The sequence below is a fragment of the Charadrius vociferus genome, unplaced genomic scaffold, assembly GCF_000708025.1.
Source record: "Charadrius vociferus isolate BGI_N301 unplaced genomic scaffold, ASM70802v2 scaffold329, whole genome shotgun sequence".
Classification (NCBI taxonomy): domain Eukaryota; kingdom Metazoa; phylum Chordata; class Aves; order Charadriiformes; family Charadriidae; genus Charadrius; species Charadrius vociferus.
The window spans coordinates 2,318,152-2,344,612 of NW_009649982.1; the positions used below are offsets into that span (position 1 = coordinate 2,318,152).

The window sequence follows — 26,461 nt, forward strand, 5'->3', positions numbered from 1 at the left end:
TTGTTTCAGAAATCTACATGAACCATGGTCTCTGAAATAGTGTACTTAACTATTCCCCCTTGTCCTATCACTACATGCCCTTGTAAAAAGTCCCTCTTCAGCTTTCTTGTAGGTGCCCTTCAGATACCGAAAGGCCGCTATAAAGTCTCCCTGGAGCCTTCTCTTCTCCAGACCCAACAACCTCAACTCTCTCAGCCTGTCTGAATAGAAGTGCTCCAGCCCTCTGATCATCCATCCTCCTCCTCTGGACCCACTCAAACAAGTCCACATCCTTCTTGTGCTGAGGACTCCAAAGCTGGACACAGTATTCCAGATGGGGTCTCACAAGAGCTGAGTAGAGGGGGGAGAATCACCGTCTTTGACCTGCTGACCACACTTCTTTTGATGCAGTCCAGGATGTGGTTGGCCTCCTGGGCTATGAGCGCACAATTGCCAACTGCTGTTGAGCTTCTCATTCACCCCCAAGTCCTTCTCCTCAGGGCTGTCCTCAATCCATTCTCTGCCAAGCCTGTGTTTGTGCATAGGACTGCCCTGGCCCAGGTGCAGGACCTTGCACTTGGCCTGGTTGAAGTTAACGAGGTTGATGTGGGCCCACCTCTCAATCCTGTCTGGGTCCCTCTGGATGCTGTCCCTCTCCTCCAGCATGTCGACTGCTCCACACAGCTTGGTGTCTTTGGCAAGCCTGCTGAGGGTGTACTCAATCCTACTGGTCCATGTCATTGATGAAGATACTAAACAGTACTGGTCCCAATACAGACCCCAGAGAAACACTAGTTGTAGATCTCTGTCTGGACATCAAGCTGTTGACCACTACCCTCTGGGTGCAACCATCCAACCAATTCCTCATCCACCCATCAAATCCATATCTCTCCAGTTTAAAGAGAAGGATTTTGTGGGGGACTGTGTCAAAGTCCTTAGAAATGTCCAAATAGATGATATCCTGTCCTGGTTTCAGGTAAAACAGAATCAATTTTCTTTTCAGTAATTTTACTTTTCAGTTAAACCCCTTCTAACTCTCTGAAATTAATGGCACATTCTTCAGACAGTGTCTGCTACCAGAGTGACAAGGCATGATGTTTAATACCAAGGAGTGGTATGCAGAGAGGGTCTTGCTTATGGTTATTACTATAACAGCTAACTTTGTGTGCCATGTTGGGAGGGGTGGAAGTGGAAAAGCGTAGAGGGGTTGCACCTGAAGGGGAGGAGCAGACAGGGCAGGTGACCCAAAACTGATCAATGGGGTATTCCATCCTATTTGCATTGTGCTCAATATAAAAGAGTCAGCCTCTCTCTTCATTGGCCTGTGTCTGAGGGGGACTCTGTTTGTCTGCCTTTTATTCTGATCTGTGTTCCAGAATCCAGTTCCTATCTGTTGCTGAGTCCAGTCTGGGACTTTCCCAGCTGGTGATGTGATTGTGATCCTGGGAGCTTGATATAGTTTTGTATATATTGTATATATTTCATCATATTCATACTAATAATATTATCTTTTTGTTATATTTCATTGAAGTACTTCAGTTTCTTTTTCAACCTATAAGTTCTCTTTTCCTCTCATTCTCTCTCCTCTCATCTGAAGGGAAATGCTCGCTCTTCTCTGAAGGTAGAGAAGTCAGAGAGTGCATCTGCCATTCATTCAGTGGCCAGTCCAGCCCAAACCATGACACATCTGTAGTTCTTCCACTGTCCACTGATGTAGTCACGCCATCATAGAAGGTAACTGGGTTGGTCAAGCAGGACTTGCCCTTGGTGAAGTCATCCTGGTTGTCTTGAATCACCTCTGTGTCCTCCATGTACCTTAGCATAGCTTCTAGGAGGACCTATTCCATTGTCTTCCAAAGCATAGAGGTGAGAAAGACAGACTGGTTGTTCCCAGGGTCCTCCATTCTACCCTTTTTTAAAAATGGGGGCAATGTTTCTCTTTTTCCAGTTACTGGGGACTTCACCTGACTGCCATGACTTTTCAAATATTATGGGGTGTAGCTTGGCACAACTACATCAGCAAATTCCCTCAGGACTCTGGCATGCATCTCATCAGGTCCCATAGACTTCTGTATATTCAGGTTCTTCAGGTGGTCTTGAGCCTGATCTTCTCATACAGTAGGAGGGACTTTGCTCCCCTGGTCCCTGCCTTGTGGTCTATCCACTTGAAGTGTGGGATCCTTGAGAGATTAAGATCCTTGAAGTTACTTAGCAGAGAAAACTGAACATGAGGTCTGAAGAACATGGAAAAGAACTCTCGGTACATCAGTGAAACCTGGTATGGGTTCTTCAATTAAGAGTTTCATAGAAAGCATCACATTTCCCTTGAAGTATGTGTTGGCATCTTTGGAATCATGAAAGTCATCTTAACAGCCAAATATGTTTGCTTGACTAAAGTAGCTTTTTTTTTTTTTTTTTTTGGAAAGCACTAAGAGCTGTATTCCTCAAAAAAGGCTTAAAGAATTGCATACTAAGTTGAAGAAAAAAGGCAAATATCTCCCATGTGAATTTGTTGAGTCCTGGATTATATATCACCCTATTCCTGGTACTTGCATATTACCATTACATGGAATTTTAATTTCATTTTTATGTACAGACAATAAGATTACGATGTTCCTGTTGCTATTTTGGTAAAACTTTTATGCTGCTTTAATTAGATGAAATGCTCAGCAGTATCAGTATGGTAAAATCTTTTGGTTAGGATGCCTTATACATTTGGGGACTGAAGTTTTGGAAATTTCTGTTGAGAAATAAATGGCCAGAGGCCTTTAAGAACAGGCTAGAAAAGCAGGAATTGGCTGCCCTGCTTCTTGCGGGGTGGGCAGATAAGTGAGGTTGTCTTCTCAGGGTGCTTTCTAGGGCTGCAATTCTCTCAACTAATGAAAAATAATGCATATCCCTAATTTATTTAACTGAAATCAGCAGTAGTCAGCTAAACTGGTGATGTGGATCTGCATGTTGATCCACGTACAGATGAGTCAATAGCCGGAAAGCAAGTAGGATGTTACTGGTTATGTTAAAATCTGACTACTTCTGAATACAGCTGGAGAACTATAAATACTTAACGTCTTAATTCAGCTTTGTTCCTTAGCAATCATCTCTCCTTCCTCTGAAACACAGCAGTAGAAGTTAAGTTTAATAATTAAAATTTTAGAATTTATTGTAAGTTTTGCTTTTCATTTCATCCACAGGTACAGCTTTGTTAGTGTCATCTTTCATTCTTTTCAAACAGTTTTTTTAGGGGAGCAAAAAATATGGTGGCAGTTAGAAAATTGAAGTCAGATTTAGATCTCAGTAAATTGCCCTTGATTTATACCATTGTAATGGACATCAGAAACCAGCTTGTATACAACAGAACAGTAATAGCCACTTTATCGATGTAACTGTTGTACAAGCAGAGGTAAAGCTTCAGTACACTGGAGAAATGCCAATTTTCCAAAGGAAAAAAATGTTTCTTTCAAAATAAAGTATGAATTTTCATAGTAAACAAACAAAATACCAACTTTTCCATCTGAAAGTAATGGAGAAGGTGAGGAGATAATGAAAATACAGAGGTTTCATAGCAACCCAGTTAAGAATTTTATTTTCTTTCTGTGTTTTCACACTTCATCAGCATTAGCTGCAAGTGCTGTCAACCTCCATAGGAATCTAATGGAAAAGGAGTAAAAAGTCAAAGAGTGCTTTCATTTAGAGTTTTGTATCCACCTGAAACTAAAACGTTGCATTGTTGCTATAGGTCACGCTTTGAGGAAGTTGTGCAGAACCTGTTAGCAGAACTGCTTTTGGATATGATAGCAAAAGTCATACTTGACTTACAAAACGTGCGTGCTTATCAGGAAGTTGGCACTTTCATTTCTCCATTTTTATTCCATGTACTTCCAAGTAGAATTACACAGGAGTGAATGGTTGGATTATGTGGACATGCCTTTGACTTCTTGGTAGAGTTTGGCTCAGTGTTTTGTTGTAGTTGGTTTGTTTGCTGACAAAGAGCACTTGGGAGCATCCTCTGTGGGTCTGTCTTTCAACATAAGGCTTTAAATTCTATTTTTGTGTGCTCTGTGACCCTGGTTTGAAAACTAGTAGAATTATTAATAGAATAATTTCTATCTATTTGAGCAGGCTTTAGCTCAGACTGCTGTGTAGCCATGAAAGATACAGTTAAGAGTGAGAGTTACTCAAATGTCCTCTTTATGCTGTTGCCAGCTCTTCTCAGCATTGCATGACTGCCACATGGCAGATACAGCTGCATTTAGGTGTGCTGCATCTACAGAGTTTATGAATGTTCTTTGACGTCTGCTTGGAGAAAGGTGATGATCAGAATCTCTGTATCTATAGTCTTAGATAAAGCAAACCTCTTAAATCTCAGAATTGGTCAGTTTCTGTCTTGGCAAATTGAGAGTATTGCCGCATTTGAGGCGGAGATATTTTCTAGGATTACAAAACCTAACAAATAAAAAAAATCATAAATACTTGGATTCCTGGACAGAAATCTCGATATTTTGGGATATTTTTGACAAAAACATGAATCAGTTATTTTTTTGGTTGTGCTAAACACCACAGGTGTTACACCTTGAGTTTTTCTCCTAAGAGGAGTAATTACTCAAGACACTAGAAATTCACATGTTCTGATCTCCCAGTCTGGTTGCCAGAGTATTCGAATAGGATGCAAGTGTCTGCTCCAACTCTGTACATAAGGTCAATGCAATTGCATGCATGCTTTAAAGAACAGCTTTTTGGCAAATAGATATGAACTGATTTTCGTTCTAGGACCTCAAGCCTGAGAATTGCTCAGCAAGCCATTTATCTGTATGGTTTTCAAGGACTTGGCCAAAATACAACTAATGTTCTAAGATGTCTTTCTCAAAGAATTTTTACACTGAAATGTCAAAGAAGCTGTTGGACTGTAAATATTTAAGCAATTCCAATCTATCAATATATTTTAGGGATTTCTTTCTTTCTTTTATATCTTCCTTGAATACCTTTTTTTGCCGCAAGTTATGATTAAAAGCTGTAGAAGTTTATAGAAATTACACATTACTCAGAAGTAGAGAAATGGCCCTGCTGCCTGTGGCCTCTTTCCCATAAGCTTGTGAGTTTTATCCCCAATTCCTTTGCTGGAGACCATCGCCTCCCGAGTGGTTAAATGTCTGCAGTAAGCATCTTTAACACAATGAACAGATGTGTGTAATAACCACCTAATGTTTTGCTAGGTTTTGCAATGGAACAGGTATGGTTACTGCTCCTGCTGACGATTAAAGTGCTTTCAGTGACTGCTCAGTTCAATGGATACAACTGTGATGCTAACCTCCATAGCAGGTTTCCTGGTAAGTGTTTAATAGACTTTTTTTTTTCTAATGGCTTCTTTATTGTCTTGGTTCAAAGCAGGGCTTATTTTTAAATACAGAGCTTTAAATCTGAAGCCTGGGGGTAGCACTCAGCATTAAGTAGGTGTTAACTATCTTGGTGACAATGGAACGCCTCTAACATTGCACTTCTTAATTGCACAATGGGTCAAATTCAGCCTAGTACTAATGAATGCAACTCTCCTCACATCGGTGGGGTTTGACCTGCTTTTGCCAGAGCTCTATCCTTTCCAAGAAACTCACCAGAGGTCACCTTGTTGTAAATGTTCTCTATAGATTTAAGAGTCTGAAACTTCTAACTGGGTTTTCTTTCATGTTTTATCTGAGTAAGAGAATATAATTATGTTCTTTCAGTGAAATAATAAAAAAAATCTATTTTTGAGCAAAATGAAGTTGATGGTAAGATTTAGTACCTCATTTGAACATTAAGCGCTTGGTTAGGGACAGGTGAAGTAATGGGATGTATCTTTGTATGATGTACACTCATGCCTCTGAAAAAATGGGAATGAAGTAATTTTGGGGACATCAGATGTCTAGAGTTAATATAATGAGAAATAGAAATGAAATTTCAGTCTTAGTAATGTGTATCAGGGTTTCTCAGCTAAAGAATGCTTTTAGCCTGTTACATTTCTTATCCTTCCTGCCCCAGTTGTTTCTTGGACAAAATGATAATAATAAAAAGGCTGTGAATACTGGCTTGCTCACATCTTGTGTTTGAGGTAGCAATTGAATTGAACAGTATAGTGATGATCTCTCGGTATAGTATTACACTGTAATACCTTTCAGTGTTGTTGCTTTCTGAATAATAACAGTTTTGATTTATTTTTTTTTTCCAGGAAGGATCAGCTCTTTTATTAAACTTAAGTAATCAGAAATCCTACAGTCTGTTTGTTTCTTGTGTTACCACCACACTACTAGGTGCTTTTTTGACATAAAGACAGTGGGTTTGATCCTTTTTCACTTAATCGATGTGAACATGAAGAGCAGAGAAATAAGGCATGCAAAGATCAAATATGTTGTCTCCATCCCTGAAAAAAAACAATCACTGTGTAACTGAGTATTCCCCTTCTTAGATAAAACTTTTACAGGCTTGCGTCAAAAGCGTGGGTGAATTGTACCCACCTGCCTCAGATCTACCTTTTGTAGTTTTTCATGGTAATAGGGTTTTTCTGTTTCAGGCTTCTTGAGAGGATTGCAACAGCAAGAGGGAAGTTTGGATTCCTCTTTCTGTGCTTTTTAAATATTTCTCTAGCCATTATTTTGCACCAGCCCTTTGCCAAGGTTTTATATTTGCAATGTGATATCCGTGAATTGAGTCCAGCTCATATTGTGGGTGTTTAGGGGCCTCTTGCAGTTCTGCCTCATAAAAAAGGGTCATATCAGATTCCATTTCTGCCAAATCTCAGGGAGTCAGGAGAAAATCTGTTTAGGTTACAAGTAAACACTTTGTTGTTTGGTGTGTTTTTTTTTTTTTTTTAAAGTAAATGCTAATCACTCTGCACTGCCCATAGGAGCTGAGAGTAGTCCTGGTCTTTCTTGTTTGTGATCTCAGGCAGTAAATATTCTAAGGTTGGAATTTAATCAACAGTCTTAGTGCTGATTTTGAGAGCTAGGAAAGAAAAATAATTCTGCTTGATAGTAATGCATTTGAGTTGGAGGTGAAAAACAGAAGACCCCTTTCCCCCCCCCAGATTTCACAGGTATTATTTTCAGTATGCAGAATGGACTGCTATGTAATAGTCTGGGGCTAGTGGAGCTGAGTGAGGCTGCTGGAACTGTTTTCTGTGTTCAAGAACCCCAGAAGATAGGTGAGAGAGCCTCTGCAGGGAGAAGGGGCTTGCCCTAGCTATGCTTGCTTCCCCAGTGCTAGGCTCAGGCTGTGGCTTTGAGGGTGCTGGCGTCACTGCTTTTAGAGTTCAAATATAAGGGTGGGGGAGTAAGAGAGAGAGGTGTCAAAAAGAAAAATGTTTCAAAACAATCACCCTCCAGGATGAGATGCTACTCACAGATCCTGGTCATGGATAGGACTTTCTTCCTGTTCCATATTTGTTCCACACAAGACGTCTTCATTGTTGACAGCTAAAATTCTAAACGTGGGGTAAGAATGAACTTTTTTGCTGGGGTCTGTGGTGTGCAGATACCAGAGAAGCCATTGGGTTTTGAAGTTGTCTGCTCTTTTTCTTTAAATGCTGTGAAGAACAGAAGTTGTTTTCGGCAAAGATGAGAAATTAAACCTTCCTAAAGGAACCTTGGAGCTCATCCATTTTTCATTTATTTGTGCTTTTATCATTCGTTGCTTAGGTGACTCTTGCATAGGGATGGTGCTGCATAAATAGGATAAATAATCAGGCAGGTCTTTTGTTTCTGCAGTTTGTGGGTTTGTTTTAGAGTGTAGGTATGCAATAGTCAGCAGGGATGAAGAAAAACCCCAATATTTGGTAGATTGAAAATTCTGTGACGTCTTATACCAAAAGCAAGATGTGTTCTAGAGGGTATGTAACAAGCTCAGGTCCTGCCATCCTTTAGAGAGTTGCCTAGAGAAAAAAGCTTTAGTTTTGCATTGCAATCGAGCATAGATTTTAAAGGCTTTTGGGGGATGGAGCCATAGCAGTCTGGCTGTCTTCAGATAGGAAACGCACAATTTTGATTCAGGGGGCTCTTGCTGTAAGTACGTACTGAGAACTTAGTAGAAGCTAAGCAAAATATTGCAGCTTTTTCACATACACTATGCATTTTAATTCACTGTCAAAGCATTGATTTGATTAAAGAGGAGGCTTATGCGGAGAAGTTGGTTTTGAACTATAAATGTCTTTGCATGCCTCTTCTGGTGGAATGACTTTCATCAACGATGTTCTGTGGCAAACTCTTGTCCTCTGCAGGTTTTTCACTGTCTATTCTGGGGTCAGTCTTGTCAATGTGTGGAAGGGTACCAGAGCAGAAGCAGACGGTGGAGCTGTCAGCATTTGGCGCATGTTGCTATGGGTCTGTCCTTTATTCAGGACGATCTCTGCTACTGTAGTATCTATGTACCTCTTGAGCTTTCCTCTGTTTTGCGTGTGACACCCCTGTGAGTACTGTTGACTATATGTAGTTTGTGTGATTTGAGTCAGAAAGAGGCCAAGTGCTTTTCCTGTATGGAAACTCTGTGACAAAGAGGTCATTACATTTAAGGTTCCATCAGCTGGGTGACCTAACCTTCAAACCATTGCTCCTTTCATAGCACAAAGGTTGTTTTTGTCCTGTATGGTCTCATTTCCCTTAGTGTCGAATAAGAATTTTGCAAGTGGTAATGGTACCTTAACAGGTAAAGTAATATCCTGCTTTTTAAAAGGCTTGAAGTGAGTTATAAAATTAACTGAGCTACTTTATATTACATCCTGCAATTTGTTACAATCTGACTGTTTGTGCATTGTTCCAAATAAGCGTTAAGATGCACTCTATTTGCCTTTTTGTACTGTTCCCTCTACCTTAGTATATCCATTAAATGGATCGTAACAGTCTTCATGTAGTGAATACCAAGGCGTGCTTCTTGATCTTTGTATGTTATGTTAGTGTAATTATGAATATGTACAATCCAGGAGAATTTTATGCCAAATTACTTCAACTCTTGTCTTGCCTCCATACCTTTCTGCCCAAATTTACACCCAGTGAGTAACATTTATCACCACATTAGCTCAAGACTGAGTCTAGCCTGTTATTTCCTGCACTTGATTGTTTTGGCTTTAAAGCCACCATTAAAGCTGTCTAAATTAAACTGCATGTGCTCCTGTACCATGGGGGAAGAGCTAGTTCATTGTAATGGAGATTTCATTTCCTCTCTGTTGTGACAATGCAATGAAACAATTCATTTCAGCAGGCTTAATGGTATAGTATTGACTGAAGTTGTTCTGCAATTTTTAATAGCACTTAATCTTTAAGCAGATTTAATAAACAGGTTGTTATATAAAGGAGTAATGTCTGTGTTGAACACGATGCAGTATGTCTTTTTGTAAAGCACTAGGGGAAAATATCAAAATAGCCACCCCAATCATCTAGAGGCAGAGAAGATCTTATAGAAAAACTGTTATCGCTCTAAAGGCGAAACAAACTGTTGCTTATGCCTATATCCTAACCTGATGCTTTTCCATTCATGTACATAAAAATCTTCAGAACTTTTGAATAAAAGGTCAAATTCATCTGAGAAGGTTTTTGGGTGTTCAAAAATTGATCAGTTGTAACATTGTTTTCTAGGTCTTTTGTATTGTCATAATGTACAGAATGAAAGGTTGCAAGACGCTTTGTAGTATTGATCGTTGTCTTTCAAGAGCCAACTGATTCTTCATTAAAGCTCTAAAGTTGATGGTTCTTAAAAAACAAACAAACCAACTTTAAAGATATGATAATAAATTGCTCTGATAAGCTGTTGATTGTACTTCAAAGTCTGCACAGCCTGAAACTGTGGTCTCATACAAAGTGGACTCCAGACAACCTCAGACAAACATACCTGACTTCCATGCCAGAGTGGGCTGGAAGGCAGATCTCGGCCTCCTGAGTTTCTCAAAATAGCTGGAAATTTCTGTTCCAGAAAGGGCTGTTGAATCAGACTCCAAATATTTAACCACTTGCTGTTTGCCACTCCATTGCAGTGCTTCCGTTTATGAATGTGCTACTGAATTGTTTGCTGGGGAATTCTGGAATAATGGTTTTGTTGTGTGGTAGACTATTACCATATTCATTATTGTTTTCTCTTTAGTGAAGTTGTAGAGTCAAATCTGTTCTTCAGAATAATGTAATTCTGACCTTTATATTCCAATATTTTGCTGTGACTGGTGTCTAAAAATTGATTTGATCAGCAGTTACAACATTAGACTAACTGCTACAATAATTATATGGAGATTAGTTGAAATACATCTTCTTACGATGTCTTTCCCTGTATTTTTCTTGCAGCTGAACGAGATATCAATGTTTTCTGTGGAGTACAGACAATTACTATGAAGATAAATTTTTGCACAGTTCTTTTCTCTGGTTATTCTGAGACAGATCTGGCACTGAATGGGAAACATGGGGATGCCCATTGCAGGGGTTTCATCAATAACAACACCTTTCCAGCAGTGGTTATTTTCATCATCAATCTGAGTACTTTGGAATCCTGTGGAAACACTTTAGTGGTAAGACAAGGTCAAAGTGAAATTGTAGCATGGCTGTTTATGCATAGGATCAAGTGAATGGCCTTGACAGCATTGTATCTTTTACAGATAATGTTTACATTGTCTTGCCCAGCTAGCAATATATTGCATACATCAAAGAAAACCAGAGAAAGTCGGTAACTTATAATCTTGACTACTACTGAGAAAATGTGGTGGGACACACATTTATCCTCTGTTGAGAAAGTATATTTTTCATTTTAATATTTTTTCCAGTGGAAAAAATAGATTTTTTCCAAGCCTTTTTTAAAAATTTTGCTGAACATACCTTAAATTTTGCTGAAACTTTTCAAATATCCACTTGGAAAATGAAAGTAAAATATTTTTAAGAGTGGATTAGATAGAGGAGTTATAGTCTGGTTATCTACTTGTGTACTCTCATGTGAGAGGGGCTTGCTGACTGACTGATCCTATATGTTCTGCAATAAGGCAGTGGCTGAATGTCTTGGGGTGATAGTCTGGCCAGAAGGCCCAACCCATAGTAAATGCTTCTGCTAGCAGTGCCTTGAGGTCTTGTACTGCCTTGGAAGATCTCAGCTCAATATGGAACTGTCTAGCAAAAAAATGAAGTTTTCAAGCAAATTTTGAATGTTTGACACATGCACACAGAAAAGGCTATCTGTCCTATGCACTCAATTCACAATGAAAGTCAAGATGTGGGACTGAAGGTCAGACTTGTATGTTCAGCTGTGATCTCTTAGTGTACAGCCACTCTGTACTATTGTACAGACTGTGACTCTGTGACTGTGACTCTGTGACTACGTTTTATGTTGCTGTTTCAAACATGGATAATGCACATCTTTGTACAGCTAATGACTAAATCTAAACCTTAGCTGTCAGTGAGATTTTTGGCACCAGAATCCGATCCAGGAGCTGACTTTGAAGTCTATTTTGTACCGGTCTAATTTCATTTTCTTCAATGAAGCTATCTCCCTCTGAATGAGGGGAGGAAGGGAAGTCAGGTCTCAAACGTTCTAAACCAAGGGAGAGGAGAGTTGTACAGTTTGTGTGTATATCACACTGCACAAGGGCTGATGACTTGTATCAAAGTATCTATGAATAACTTACAAAACGTGTACAAATATTATTTTTAAGACCTATTCTGTCTGGAATTCAGACTTGCACTTGATAGCTGTCAGTTTTTATAACAAACCCCCTGTTTTCTATTGCTGCTAATTTTGTGAAACTGGGCTGAAATGTTCTATGTGCTCTGCCACCTATTTGCCTAAGGCTGAGTTTTGTTTTAAAAAAATCAAAAAACAATTCAGCAAGTTCAAGGTGCTTTTTTTCCCCCCATTTTCTCTGAAAAGCTATAGCACCTCCATGACTTGCAGTAGAAGAATTTGCCAAGAAGCAACTTTTTCCTTTTCCTGTGGAGTCGGTGACATTGTAAACTCCCCGAACTTCCTATTTGATTGTAGTTGTAAGAGCTTGATGTTTAAAAACCAAACAAACAAAACCGAAAAAGCCCAACAGTTTGGTAAGTCCAAATGATTGGAGCTGCCCATGAAGCCCCCCCACAAGGCTGTACCAGGATACAAAGACAAAGTAGCAGCTGCTAAAAATATAACGAAAAATTCCCCTCATCCTCTGTTTATTCATGCTGTGCTACAAAGAAAGAGGATAAAGGAGCAGGGAGCATTTCCTATCGTGTACCCCACACTGGAGTAGCACGATCCCATGCGTTTCTCGGCTGTGCTTCACAACAAAGACCTTCAAACTCATTTTCAATAAAAGTAAAGGAAATAGAACAGTTCAGGCAGAACTTAGGTGAAACCCAGGTCTGTCTGTAATATGGCAGTCAACTTTTTATTTTTTGGGACTGTGATGGTGAGGAAGCTAAATAGAACTGTAGTTGGCTATACAAACCTTAATGCTCTAGCCTGCATTTTAGGCAAGGAATAGATCCTAGAAAACATGATTCATCAGTTTCCTGCCATTTATCAAATGATTAGGTATACTATTGGCAAAGCGTATGGCTCTGTGTTCTTGCTGCTTTTTCTGTAGCTAAAGGAATACCTGCTGTGTATCCTGTGCTACTTAGTGTAAAATGTTACAACTCTTGTGCACCTCAGGATTATTCTTCCATAATGAAATGTCTTTTTAAGAAACTGTATACTCGAAAGCTATAGTAAGCATCTGTTTTGCTAATACAGTTATACAAAAGAAATGCTACAGTGGAAGTCCAGTGCCATTTTAACTGGCCTTATTGTGTATGTGCGTACTGAGAAAGTAATTTGTGACACTTACCTGCTATTTTCAAACCACCCCCTTATTCAGATCAGTAGCTACAGATGGAATGGGGCTGGGCTGCTACCAGGAGGAAAGGGTATCCTTTGGTTTTCTGGGGAACTGCATGTTATTGGTGGCTCTGCACACTCTGTGAGCCTGAGCAACACAGGATAGCGCATGTCCAGGGACTGAATTAAGCCTGCATTGGCATTAAGGTTGTATTACTTCTCAGCTCTTGCATTTCTGACAGTGTGTCTTTGCACAAAGCTTATAATTTAGATTTGGAGATGTATGATGTAGACAAAACCACAGACTCAACGTTCAGCTATTTGGCTTGTATCTGCTTATAAAGTACATTGTTTTTGATGTGTCAAAAACAAAGCTGAAGAGTGATAGAGTATTGTTTCTGTAAATGATCGTGTATTGACTTTGTTACATATGAAAGCTCATTTTAAGCTAATTTTTTTTTAAACTGTAATAGAAATGTTCCTTCAGGTTTTCCCAGTAACTCATGTGAATTCACTGGGAATGCTCACAAAAAAAAGTACCTACCAAATAAAATGCTTCCAGGATTCATCAAGTTTTTTTAAATGTTGCTCAAGCCTGTGTTTTATGAGCAGGGATATCACTTGTGAACTGTGTACACATGACTTTGAGGAGGTGAAAAACAGAACACAGGGAATATGTTATTAAACTAAATTAATTTTTGAAGGATTTCTTGAAGATATTTCTGGGTTAATTGCAGGCTAAAACATCAGTGTCCTTAGGTAACTTTTGTTCCGCACAATTAATTTTCTGATAATAGTTGTTTTCTCTCTCCCTCAATAGGTATCCTCAGCTCGAGGTATCAATGCTTATGGAAATACCTCAGTGGTACAGATAGGTAATGTTTCAGGCTATATTGATACACCAGACCCACCAACGATTATCAGCTATTTGCCTGGGCTTCTGTACAAATTTAGCTGTAGCTATCCACTGGAGTACTTGGTTAACAATACCCAGCTTGCTTCGTAAGTATGCTTTTCATTAGTAATGTGTTTCATTCCCATGTTTGTGTAAACCCATATGTATGTGTATATATGCATATAAACCTAAATATATGCAAGCCATAGCAGTATTGTCAACATAGCAATTTTTAGCTGTGGAAGAGTAAAGGGAAAGGAAAAAGCACCGAACAAAGGTTCTGCAAAGGAAAAGAAAATTCTGTAGCATCATCACATGAGACAACATCGAACATGAACAGAGCCTTAGATAATGCAAAACTTCCCTTAAACTTCAGATGTTCTGATAACAAAATGGTAGCAGCAAAAAAAAAAAAGGAAATTCTTCATGAAATAGTTTGTAAGCATGTGACTATAGAGTGCAAGAGAAAATACGTCAATGAGTAAACCTTGTACATCATGAAAAGCGGGTTCCTTTTTGTCACTTTGCCTCTCTGCTAATTATTTTTCTGATTCATGTTTTCAACAGTATCCATTACTTTCTGCATAGTTAAGGTTCTGTCAGTGTTTCTACTATAAATTCCCACTTCTGAAGTTTATAACCCAAATGCATAAATTAACACCTTGTGACATGACTTGAATATTTTTAATGATAAAAAGCACCGAAGTATGTAAACACAAAAATAAGATATCTATCTTCATGATGGTTTTTGGTTTCTGGTTCTGTTGTAGGTCATCAGCTGCTATTTCTGTAAGAGAGAACAATGGTACATTTATCAGCACTTTGAATTTGTTGCTTTACAATGTGAGTATAAAGCAGAGTAGTATGACCTGGACTAAATCCATCTCTGCACTATGTGGGTGCAAACTGGATTGGCAGAGCAAAGTATAGACTCCTTTTCAGGGTTTGCTATTCCCTTCCCACTCCTCCTATGAAGAACCAGGCCTTTCATCTGGCCATCTTTCATCTCCGAGTTCCCTTGTCCTTTTCATTTGCGTGTACCTGTTGTCTTGTATTTATATGGCTGGTCTTTGAGGACACACAGTCTTTTTTTTTTATACTGTGTTTGTATGGTTTCTCAATTTACAACTCTGTCCTTCAGGTTGTAGTGCCATGCAAATAATCAGCTGTATTAATAATAATCACACTCCAAAGTGCATACTTGTGTTTGGGTTTATTATGTGTGTGCGTATTTCTGTGTATGTGTATCGGTATATTGTACTGATACAGAGGGTACTCTATAGAATTGTGTGAAACTATTCTAGACCTGTTCCCTTAGCAATAAACTGTAGCACGTTTGCTGGGGTATTTTATATTTAGCCGCCTCAGAGTGTTTTGATCATTCGTAACTGTAGTGAAGGATGTGGGATTTGTTCCAAATATATAGTCCAATGTATTTGTTGCCTCATTGTGTGGACTTTTGAGATTTTAAGGGTTAATTTTAATAGCTTTCAATTCACTTCTTCCATATGTTTTAGATAATTTAACTTGAATATGCATTATTGTAGAAGCTTTTACTATGTAAATACGGACAGTGACAGTAAAACATGAAAAATCCACGGACCTCTACTTAGTAACATTAATCCCTGAAATGATATTTGTGTTGATTAAAATTTTTATTCATACATTTTAAATACCTGATTTAAATATCAATTTTTCAATCTATCAAGCAATGTTTTTGTAAATTATGAATCCGATTTTTTGGCATTATTATTCATGCCATCGTGACTGAGTTATAATTCATGCAACTGATTTAAAAGTCAATGCTTTATGCTTTGAACATAATGAGCTATAAATATTATAACAGGACATTTTCCAAAGGCATGCTTAAAAAAAAAAAAAAATCACGTTTGTTTGACAGAGCAGAGCTCCAAATAACAACCTATAGTCTGTTAAAATGAAGACTATACTTTTCTCATTTTTAAATAAACCTGTGACCAAAAAGATGAGGCAGGGTGAGGGTAGCCAAAGTTCTCACCCAGGACAAGAGTTGACCACCACACTTGCTGCCTTTCAGGGCCCAGTTCTACACACAGGCAGGTTTAAATGCTATTGATGCTTGTGCTGAGCACATTTTTTCCCTCAAATACCGCATGCCAAGCTAGGCTTTCATCCTCCCTACCCCACTGAGTTTACAAGTCGACTGTGAACAGTGTTGTCTTATCCTTCTGATTTCAGTCATATTACTCGCTCTAGTGCACTAGCATGTATAATACTGCAAAGGCTGGCACATCCAACTCATGGATATGCTCTTCAGGTTCACATGCTAGGGCTGGGTGTATACACAGACAGCTTGTGCATTGCCTGCAGTCTGCCTGGTTGGAAGTGCCTCTTGGGACACCCGTGGTCTTGTGAGCTCTGATCCTGTGGGCTTACACAGTTTCTGTTAGAGAGTCCTGGTTTTGGGACGGGCCTTGAGGCTCCTGTCCACCCTTGGTATTGGCGAGGGGTTGTGTGCAGATGTGGCTTTTGACTGTGTGCAGACATACTGTCAAACTTGAGCGGTAGTGTTATTTCTGAATGTTGACTCTTCATCTTCTCAGCGTACTTCCATCTTCCCTCACAAGGTGACGTTTACACTTATTTTGTGGTGTTAGCATTGCGAAAGACAAGAGGATCCATTCTGATAGACTCAAAGAGTTTAATAGTAGAACATTTAATGAACTCTCACAGAGCCTAAGTGGCTATGTGCTTTTAGGAAAAAGGGCGGCTATGGTATGTAATAGTGGGGGACTTGCTGTAGAATTTTTAATCGTTGCAAAGTATGACAGAGCTATCTTTAGAGAAATGTATAATTAATTTAAAAGAAAGTAAACTTACCTGGTCTCACTTGAATGGATCTTCAAGGACTTGCTCTATGTATGTCAGAGAGCTGGTCTGCGTGTGAATGTGTGCCTTCCAAGGCCTCTGATGCTGCAGAGATTGAATCTTGGGCATGCTGTGAATTTTGGCATCGTTGCCTCTGAAAAAATACTTGATTTATGTGCTTAATCCTTCTCGTTGCTGTCAGCTGCTGCTCTTGATCTTGACTGCCACAGTGAACCTGGTCAAAATTCTGTTTAACAAATTTTTTTTCTTATGTATTGAGTGTTCTGACCTCTCACAAGGGGTCTCAGCATGCTGAGTCCCTGTGCTTTCTGGATTAGCAACCAATTTGACATAGGTGATGTTACCAGTAAGTGTATTTTGATATGCTGAATTAACGTCTGTCACTCAGATCTGTTTCATGGCATTGTTGCTAAAGTGACATTAATTGTTCTGCCTTTGAACGAGAAACTAATCAAACAGCTATATCTGTGTAGTAGTATATGGGGAATTCTGAACTTTTATGTTCTGTACAGCTGTCCTGAAACAGTATTTTTTAAATATTAGAATTTAAATGAAAATGTTTGTTACTTGGAGCCTTCAACAAGCCAACCTCCACAGAAACTACATTTTTGGATAATAGAATGTGTCTGTTCTCTCAGACTGCAGTTCAAGATGTATGAAACCTGGTGGCATTGCTATCTCCAGTAAATCAGGATAACCTTAATCTTTCCTGGGAAAGGGTGCACTGTGACAACCCAGTTAAGCTCCTCATTAGAAAACTGCAGTAGCTGCTATGTTTGCTTCTGGGCAGTTGGAGAGATATTGAGGTGTCAATGAATGATACCTCTTCTTTAAGCACTGATCCAACCACTTTATAAAATCATATGTTCCTCAAAATAGTTGCATTAGGATAAAGCCAGTCAAGTGGTGTTGATCTTTACAAAGTTGTAGGCAAGGGGTTTCTGCTTCTTCCCTTATGGAGGACAAAGTAAATGACTGTCCTGCATAGAAAGGTCAGAAGAACTAGATGGGAGTTCAGTCTGTGGATGCAGATTAGTTGTTACAGTGGGATTTCTGGTACACTGAGGCAATGTTTGTTTTTCAGGATTCAACCTACAGCCAGCAGCTCCTTATTCCAAGTACAGGTTTACCTTTGAAAACCAAAATATATGCAGCTGTAAGAGCAACCAACCTTGATGGCAGGTACCATAAAGGATGTTATTTCTTGTCTTGTTTGCTATTCAGCTCTCGGTGTTGCAAATTTTTCTGATTTGGAAGCAACTGTCTTTCCTCATAGCCTTTTGTATGTTAAAATAATGGTAGGTGTTTGATAATCATTGCCCTCAGCTGGAGGGTATCAGGTCCTTGATGGTGAATGCATAGCTTTTTCTGTCTTCATTATGAAAGTTTTCCTGAATTATACTTTAAATCCTATATTGCTGTTATTTAAGAAAGGGCCTCTGTAAAATCAAGTGAGAAATTACAGGGTTTTTAAAAGTGGAATGGTTTGGTTTCTAGACCTACTTGGCCATGACTTCTGAGAAGAGGTAGACAACTTCTGTATTGGTATGGCAGTTGATTTGCATGAAACTAAATGATTTTTTTTTTTGTATAGTTCTACTGATATAGTGTGTTGTTTAGTTTTCTTAGTCAGGAGAAGAAACAGGTGACATACTGGGAATGCAGGATGACTTGTACATGACCTGTTAAATACAGTAACTCAGCCTCAATGTAACAGCCTGCATTACCAGTTTGTACACTTGCCTGTACTGGTTTTAATCTTACCTCACTCACTCTCCACCCCTACTCTTACGTTGCCAGTTCCCTTCATCTGTCACTTTGCTCCCTGTACAGGTGGAATGTTTTGATGGACTACTGTTACACCACACCATCTGGTAATCCTAGCGATGATCTTCGATATGATCTTTTTTTCAGGTACGTCCTATGCAAACCCAGTGTTTTGTGGGTCCTTCCTTTAAAAAGCAGTTATAAATCTCTCCAACAATGGTGTTCTAAACTGTCTGGAAAGTCTAAGCAATATTAGCATGGAGGACCAAGGGCTGGGCTTACAGATAACGTGTCAGGACTTATCTTGTTTGTGAACACAAACATAGAAGCAAGTGCAAAGTCATAAGAATTATGAAGGTAGAGAAGCATATATCTAAAATGGCTCTATTAGAGATACCATAAACATCCAAACTGAATGGCTAAACAGGCCTTTGTTTTGCCAAAGGTACCATTCTAGTGAATGACAGTGATATAAAACATCATAGACTCCAGTTCAGGAAAACAGTTAAACAAGTGATTAAAGATAAATAGATGCTCCTGCTGCTACTCCCAGTGATAACATTTACTTGAATTGGAACTTTGAAAAACATCTTGGCAGTATCTCAGATTACATTTTATCGGTGACAGTTGCTGGAGAGATACTGTCTTCATTTGGAGTTACCTGTCTATAGCAGTTAGCATACCTGATTACTTTTGCTTCAGGTCTCGAGTTTCTTTGGGCACTGGAATTAAATGATACCTTGGTTACAGCTGTGATGTTGCAAAACAAAACATAATGGTTTTATAGGAATGCATTTCAGCACAGGATTGTGCAGCCTAACAGGCAGATTGTGGCTGCCCATGTTGGACATTAGGGCACTGTGTTCATTTCCAAAGAACTAAAGCACCGAACTTGCTGCTTAAGTTCTCTTATTCTCAGCTAAGAGCTTCTAAATGCTAATCATACAGCTGCTCATCCCAGTTTTAATCTTTTCTACAAAAACTAGCTGTGACAAGGACCCACAGACAACTATAATTGAAAATGGCAAGAGCCAAATGGGCCGGTTTTCCTTTGAGGTATTTCGCTTTGTGAAGCACAAGAACCAGAAGATGTCTACGGTCTTCCTTCACTGCGTGACAAAGCTGTGCAGAGCAGATGACTGTCCCTTTCTTGTGCCAGTAAGTTTCAGCAGACGGAAGCTGCTGTTAATTATTTGCATGTAAAATAGGCACACTGGAGTTATTCTGCATCCAAATGCGATGAAAGTTTGGATGAAACAGAATGAAGGTGACTTGTAGAGTCCGAAGTAAGAATGTTTTTTGTCTGAAGGAATGTAAAACAACTGATGAAGAATAGGGTAAATGAATACTGTCATTCGGAGATAGAATAATACTAAGCCTGCAAAACACAGGTTGTTGAACATGTCAGAAACGACCTCTTTGCCTTTTGGTCCTTAATTTGTTTTTTAAAGTAACAACTCTGAGACAGCTTCAGAGCTGATATTCTTACTATAACATCTAAGAAACAAGGTACCTACAATCACAGTGGATGAATATAAATACCTTAGTATAGAATTTATAGAAAACTTAAAGCTATAGTATGTTCAGTTATACTGACAAGGAAAATTTTAAACAGTTTGATAGTGAAAAAACCCAACTTACTACATCCTCTATAATTTGTTACTACCTCCCTTATAGTTTGCAAACTGCTGTTTTGAAGGTCATGAAGTTGTGTCAATTCAAAAATTATTTCATTTTAGGAGTATCAGGAACAACAAATATATTTTGGAAATTGAAACATTTAAATAAACATATAAACACAGAATATTCTGTGTTGATATCTTCAGAATGCAGTATTCTTTCCTGTTGAATGACTTTCCATTTAGAATTTTAAAATGCTATTAGTTCAGTATACTTCTGACATTTTGTACATTATTTCATACTTTTATGTTAAATGTTTAAATAATTAATTGTTTCTATTGAGAATTTATGTTGAGGTTTTTGAAGTTCTTTCATAAGGAGTTGAAATTAAAGAAATGGTCTTGGTTGAAGCAAACTTGAGTACCCAAGATTAAGGTAGATGCATTAGATGTTAAAGGTGGATTCCAGATGACAGAATGCTGGGTATTGTTTTAATGTGGGTCATTGCTATTTAGAACTCTGGAAAATGTGTGAACTTTAACTTGACAAGCTTGCTAGAATAGGGATTGTAGCATGTTGTCTGTCCCTAGTCAAGCAAAACATATTTGTTGGGGAAAACTGTCTGTAAACAAAGCTTTGGGAAATTAACTACTGAAAATTTAATATACTATAAGATGTATCTTGTACACAACAGCGATGTAGTTCTCTAAACGAAGTGAGGCAAAGCCAGGCATTTATAAGATATACTTCTAGGGAATGTTGCAGCTGTTTTTATTGCAAAGTAATTTAATGCATACTAAGAAATAAAATAAAAGTTGTAGTATTGCTTATAAAAGAGTTTACATTAAAACAGGAAGCACAGAAGGGAAATAATTCCATTCCACTCTGAAACTGTGATTATTTTGATTAACCGCTCAGATTTGCAGTAACAGAGAAAGAAGAGATGCTGGTGGGAGGACGACTTGGAGCCCTCAGAGCACCTCTGGCAATGCTGTAATCTCTGCTGGCCCCATCATTACAAGGAGTGGTAGGAACAAGCAAACTTTTTCTATGGACTGCTGGAATTTTAGAAACCTAGGGAAATGTTTTGCGGTTTAACATAAATTAGAGAAAGTGTGGATTCTCCATGAGTTTGATGGTTATTTATTTTTTTTTCCCTACTGTTGGAGTCTTCGGTAGAAATTTTGAGCTAATATTCTGTTCAGCTCACATGCTTCCTACCTACCCCAGTAAAATTGCTGTGGGATATTCATGCATATATGGCTATTATAAAAGCCCACACTCAGTGGGTAGACTTTTTTTTGGTCAGATTTGACTGAAGGTAATGGAATTTAAGGTACTGTGTTCAGTGTTGCAATTTAATTTGGACAGCTAATGAATATTCACTGTCACTTTCTATTCACCATTTCTTACAGCTTCACCTGTGGGTTTTTATCTGTGTTGCATAACATTAGTATATGTTATCTTTAGCCTTCAGCTATAAGAAAGAAATAGGACAAACACTGTAAATTCTAAACAGAGTGGGCCAAAATTTGCTCTCAAATCCAGGGTGAATTTCCATGACTTCCATTTTTATTGCCCAAGGTGTTTTAAAAAAAAAAAAAACAAAACACAAAAAAAACCCAAAAAACCCAAACCCAAAAAACCAAAAACACCAAAGAACCCCAACAAAAACAAACCAAAACAACTCTTACATGTAACCTACAGTCTCTAAAAAGAATTTGTGACTGTTGTTGACAAAATAATAAAAATAACATATTTGAAAAATGTTTAAGAAATTCCATTTGCAGTTAAGCAACTGATTTCAGCAGTCTTCGGTTTAGGAAGCTGAGAGCAGCACTGATTCCTGTCTGGCAAAATTAACTGAAACACTTGAGAATAAAATCCTTTATGTGCAAAGTGGTTGTGCCCACATGTACAAAGAGGAAAAACTGACCCTCCAGAATTGGGAACTATCTAGCAAGAGATTTTTAGAAAAAATACTCTGTTATAAGCAACATTTCTGCAATGAAAATGGGTATTTTTGTTCTGCATTATGTGTAGTCCCAACTGAGTTGTTATCTGATTAGTCAAGAAAAAGTGAAAAGGACTAACTTGAGTTGCATGCATGAGTACTTATGGGAAATGAATGACAGATTTGCTCAAACTTATATGCTAGAGAAATGCTGCCTTAGGCAAGGAATAGAAACTAGATAAAGCTTGTTATATGAGCAACCCTTATTAGGTAGTATAGCTTATGATTGAAATGCTGTGAATGCTATTTTTACAATTAAAAAAAAACCCTCATCAATTACCTTTAAATACTGCATAACTCCAAGCAAAGATTTGTCTGTGGGTATTTAATGACCCCAAAGAAAGGATAAATGATTTTATAATTTCTTGACAACTGATGAAGTTTTTCTAAATGAAAACATGAATAAAGCTGGAAAAGGAATAAAAAAAAATTTAGGTATCTTCTACTTGAGCTATGTGACTAATGATTTTTTTTATATTAGATGTATTTCTGCATCTCCATAGTATGCTTTTGGAGTACCCCACTCCTGCTGACAAAAGGATGATTTGATTGGAAGTACTCTGGAAAAAAAAAAGGGATTTGGTTCTGAAATCTGCCACAAATTTCCTGAGTGATATTGGGCAAGTCACTTAATCTGACTTGCACTTCATTTTTCCTTTTAGAGCAGAAAGAGGGAATTAGTATTTTGTCCCACTGCTCCTCCCTATTGTGAAAAAAAAATGCATTAAAACTGAGAGGTTAAGGAATACTATAGTCAAGGAAAGAAAAGCGGGAAAGTTGTGAGAGAACCTGAACAGAACTATCTTGTTTTGGACGAGGAATGCCAGGGTGCAGTGCTGGTTTACTATGGTGTGATGACGTATGGAGGCACTTATACTATTTTCAAGGCCAACTCTGGTCCAGCTTTAGTACAGACACATTTGTACAGAGACCATCAAACCTTCTGCACCTGACTCACCGTAGTATGCACCCCAGTATTAGGTCTGCAGTTGCACAGATGTGCAACCCCTTACTTCCCTCTTTTAGGTTGGTGTTGCATCTATTTTGCAGCTGTTCCTGCACGCATCGGTGTCTGCAGAGGTACCTTGAGTTAGCCAGGTCTCCCCATTACTCTAGTGACCAGTTGTTCTGGTAACAGAACCGTTTATGCTGTTACCTTGATAGGAACTGAATAGTGCTACCGCAAATGAGTAATGGTCCTTCTCCTATGTACTTTTGAACTCTTATTTCTAACATTTTGTTCTTTTCAGAGAAACTTTATTATTGTTTGCTAATCTAAAATAAGTCATTACAGGAGACATACACAGAAGAAAATTTTTTTTAGTCTCTGTGTATAGCAACAAAGCAGGTACCTACTTCTGAAGGTGAAATTGTGTAGCTTTTGATGGATGTCTCACTTAAACTTAGAAGACAGCTGCTCAAAACAAATGTATACGCGAGCTGTGCTTACAAGTTGCACAAAAAGCAAACACAGTGACAAGAACTGTAGTTCTGAGATGGACAGTGGTAAGTAAGTAAAAACTGAAGACAAAATACAAATGTTTCCCTCAATATAATGCAACCCATCAAGAGAAAAGTGAGCATGGGGAATGGGCATTTTTGTAAGCATTTATGGTCACTGAAGTGTTTTTCCTTGGAAAAACTCAGGTTAATTTTTTCTTATACAGATCTTCTTGTAATATGATTAACAGTGAAGGGACTTGTGTATAATAATGTGCTTATTGTTGTATTTTTATTGAGGAGCAGGATAGAACTGGCCACACTCAATTAAGAAATCAAGGTGTGTGGGTTTTTATTGTGTGGTGTGTTTTGGGTTTTTTTGCCACACAATACAAAGTAACTTCATATTGGTGTGCTTGCGTTAAAAACGAAGTAATGAGTAATTAATGTTGTTGTCCTTATTCTACTACAGATGTTAAAAGCTACTAGTCACTGTTGCAAGTATAGCTGATGTGCTTTGAAAATAAAGCTAGGACTATTGGCTTTTGTGTTGCAAGGAGGGGAGGAGGTAGGCAGAGGTAAATGTAAATTGTAATACATCCCGGTTTTGTTTTACACAGATGAGACGCCAACCAACAATTCACAGCTCGGTAAGTTAATCAGAATTCCAAGAAACATAAGAGGGTTTTGAGTGAAACAGAACTGAAGAGATGAACCATTTTGATTGAGCTTCATGCAATGGACCGTAATGTTTTTTCTTTTTGGCTTGTTTTTGTCATTTAAATGAGTGAATACTGACATGCTATAAAGGAAGCAATTGGTAACCTGGAATACTCAGTTTAATGTGTGTACCCAGCCCCACCAAGATAGCAACTTCTAATTCCTATGGTGGAATTGAAATGAAAATCTGCTGCTACGACACATGAGGGTGAGGGAACATTGCAACTGCCAGATGCAAAATCATACTTAAGCAGTAAAATCTGCTCATGCCAGGAGCAGATCAGCAAAATGGTTATTATGGTGCAGTCCAGCTCAGTTCACATCTTGAAGTCAGAAGAGCTCTGCTTCAGCTTCTATTGTCCTGGCATTTAACCACACACAAAGCCTATGGAGAAGCTGGGACAGAACTTATGGTCTCGTAGGGCAATGGAAGAAATAGGCTACAGGGAAGATCAGGTTTAGGGTGCTTCTCCTTTGGGCACTTGGAGGACTTATTTCAGCCTGTCTGTTACTGTTCTCCGCTGGTAACAAGGAGTAGCTAATGACTAAGAATGGATGGTCAAGGTAACCAAGCGGTCCATTGGGCCATTCCACCTCTTGCTTTTTCATAACAGAACTGAGTGGCACAAGCAACCTATCCTGTCCTCTGAATTCCAATACTATTTGTTGCCTTCTTTTATTAATTTAGATGACATAAAAAGCAGCTACCTTTCTTTCCTGGCATGGAAACAAAGTTTGCCCTGTAATAAATTGCTCCCTGGTGTGTTCCTACCAATGGAAATCATTAATAATGATAAAAAGCAAATCCTCCATTTGCTGCACACAGCTTGCTATGTTAATAGCTGCTACCTTTCCTTCTCATCCAACAAAAGCCACAGCACCTCTCTTTCCATCCCAGAACAACCACCTTTCCTGTGCCTGTTTCTGTCCCAGTGGAAAGTGTAGAGGGAGAGCAGGGTGGGATTACTACTGTAGTGGAGAGAAGACAAGTAAGGTCAGAAGGCAGCACAGCGTATAGTAGAGGAGGGCAACCTGATCAACAGAGCTGTCTTTTTTTTTGGCTTTGGTGAAGCAGGAGGGATTGATGATGAGGGCAGGTGGCTGCTTCTGCAGGGAGAATTCTGGTTTCCCATGTAGAAACTGTGTTGTTGTTTTGCCTCACTCTTCAGCACTGGTAATGGCAAACACACACAGGTGCTTTGGCTAGCACCTACCACTCAAATGTTGTTGGTTTTTGTCTCCTGCTGGAAAGAAGGTACAGGCTGGATGTGTGTATGCCAGTATCCAGGAGTTGGTCCATTACACTAAATAAGTAAATATGTTTCTGCTTCTACCTGAGGATTCATAAACATGTTAAGAAGCCTTCTGTGAAGGTGTACAGACAAGCTTAGAGTAGCCCAGATATCTGGTGCCAGATATGGCTGCTAAGGATTTATATACACTTTAAATTGAGATGGGGATATTGATATAATGGAAGAAATCCTTTCACTGACTTGATTAGGTGACAAATCCTTATACTTGATAGTTCTTGGACAATGATAGTCTTGCCTTAAATACCACAGGTGAAGGTTAGGCACTGGCATATGAGGGATTATGCCTTAGAAGTATCTTTACTGTCTTTATCCACCAGCACAATAGATATTGAAACAACTAATAACTGCTTTCTAAGTATACTGAGATAAGCTTTATCTAAGTAGGCAGATGCTCATTCTGAACTACAGTTTTAGTCTCTTCATTGTAATTATTCTGTATATAGTGTGCTGTAATGGAAAGACAGAAGTGTTTGGCACTGCTGAGAGATTGTAACTAGATCTTACCTGTGCATTTTTTGTTCTCCTTGCAGCTCATCCAAACGGACCTCCTTTCCAGCTGAACTCGGTCACCAGCGCACTGATTTCAGGCATTGTTGTCCTAGGAATCACAAGCATTTTCTTTTTTGTGTGTTCCCTAACTCTTCTGCACAGAAAGTGGCCCAACAGTTCAGTCTTGAGTGGCATCCGAAACCCAGTTTTCAACTGAAAGTGATGATTTACTTGCACTTTTTCTATGGGGTTGCCTTTCTTGTCCATGAAATATGATTCCATTAAAAGATAATATGAAGGCAACACTCCAGCTGTATCCAGCTTCTGTTCCAGCTAACCTGTATTTGTAGATTTGCTAGATGTTGTTGTGTAGGTTAGCAGCAGTGATGTTGGTTACAATCCTAGAAAATTATGAGAATCTCAATTGTGTTTGTGATCAGACTGCATGACATTATGCCCATGGGTGTGTTGACAATAGAGCTCATGTCTCCAGCTTCCCGGGAAGGTTTCAAAGCTGAAGATGCTGAAGGTGGGAAACTTTTCGAGTATGTTGTTCTTATACAAAACCTG

General features: G+C 38.7%; 1 protein-coding gene across 1 annotated transcript; it reads left to right on the top strand.

Moving 5' to 3' along the window:
* Window positions 1–5,197: 5,197 nt before the first annotated feature.
* On the top strand, window positions 5,198–26,108 carry ZPLD1 (zona pellucida-like domain containing 1). The gene is made up of 10 exons (XM_009891640.1): window positions 5,198–5,303; window positions 10,269–10,489; window positions 13,586–13,767; window positions 14,431–14,503; window positions 17,613–17,710; window positions 18,362–18,442; window positions 19,282–19,453; window positions 20,834–20,942; window positions 23,990–24,019; window positions 25,933–26,108. Exons 1-10 carry the CDS (start codon window positions 5,198–5,200, stop codon window positions 26,106–26,108), a joined length of 1,248 nt encoding a protein of 415 aa, XP_009889942.1.
* Window positions 26,109–26,461: the final 353 nt, after the last annotated feature.

Bases quoted from the DNA above. Each gene is read 5' to 3' on its own strand.
- ZPLD1 (XM_009891640.1), top strand. From the start codon at position 5,198: ATGGAACAGGTATGGTTACTGCTCCTGCTGACGATTAAAGTGCTTTCA. The intron at 13,768-14,430 runs GTAAGTATGCTT...GTTCTGTTGTAG, and splicing joins AACAATACCCAGCTTGCTTC to GTCATCAGCTGCTATTTCTG. The intron at 20,943-23,989 runs GTAGGAACAAGC...TGTTTTACACAG, and splicing joins CCCCATCATTACAAGGAGTG to ATGAGACGCCAACCAACAAT.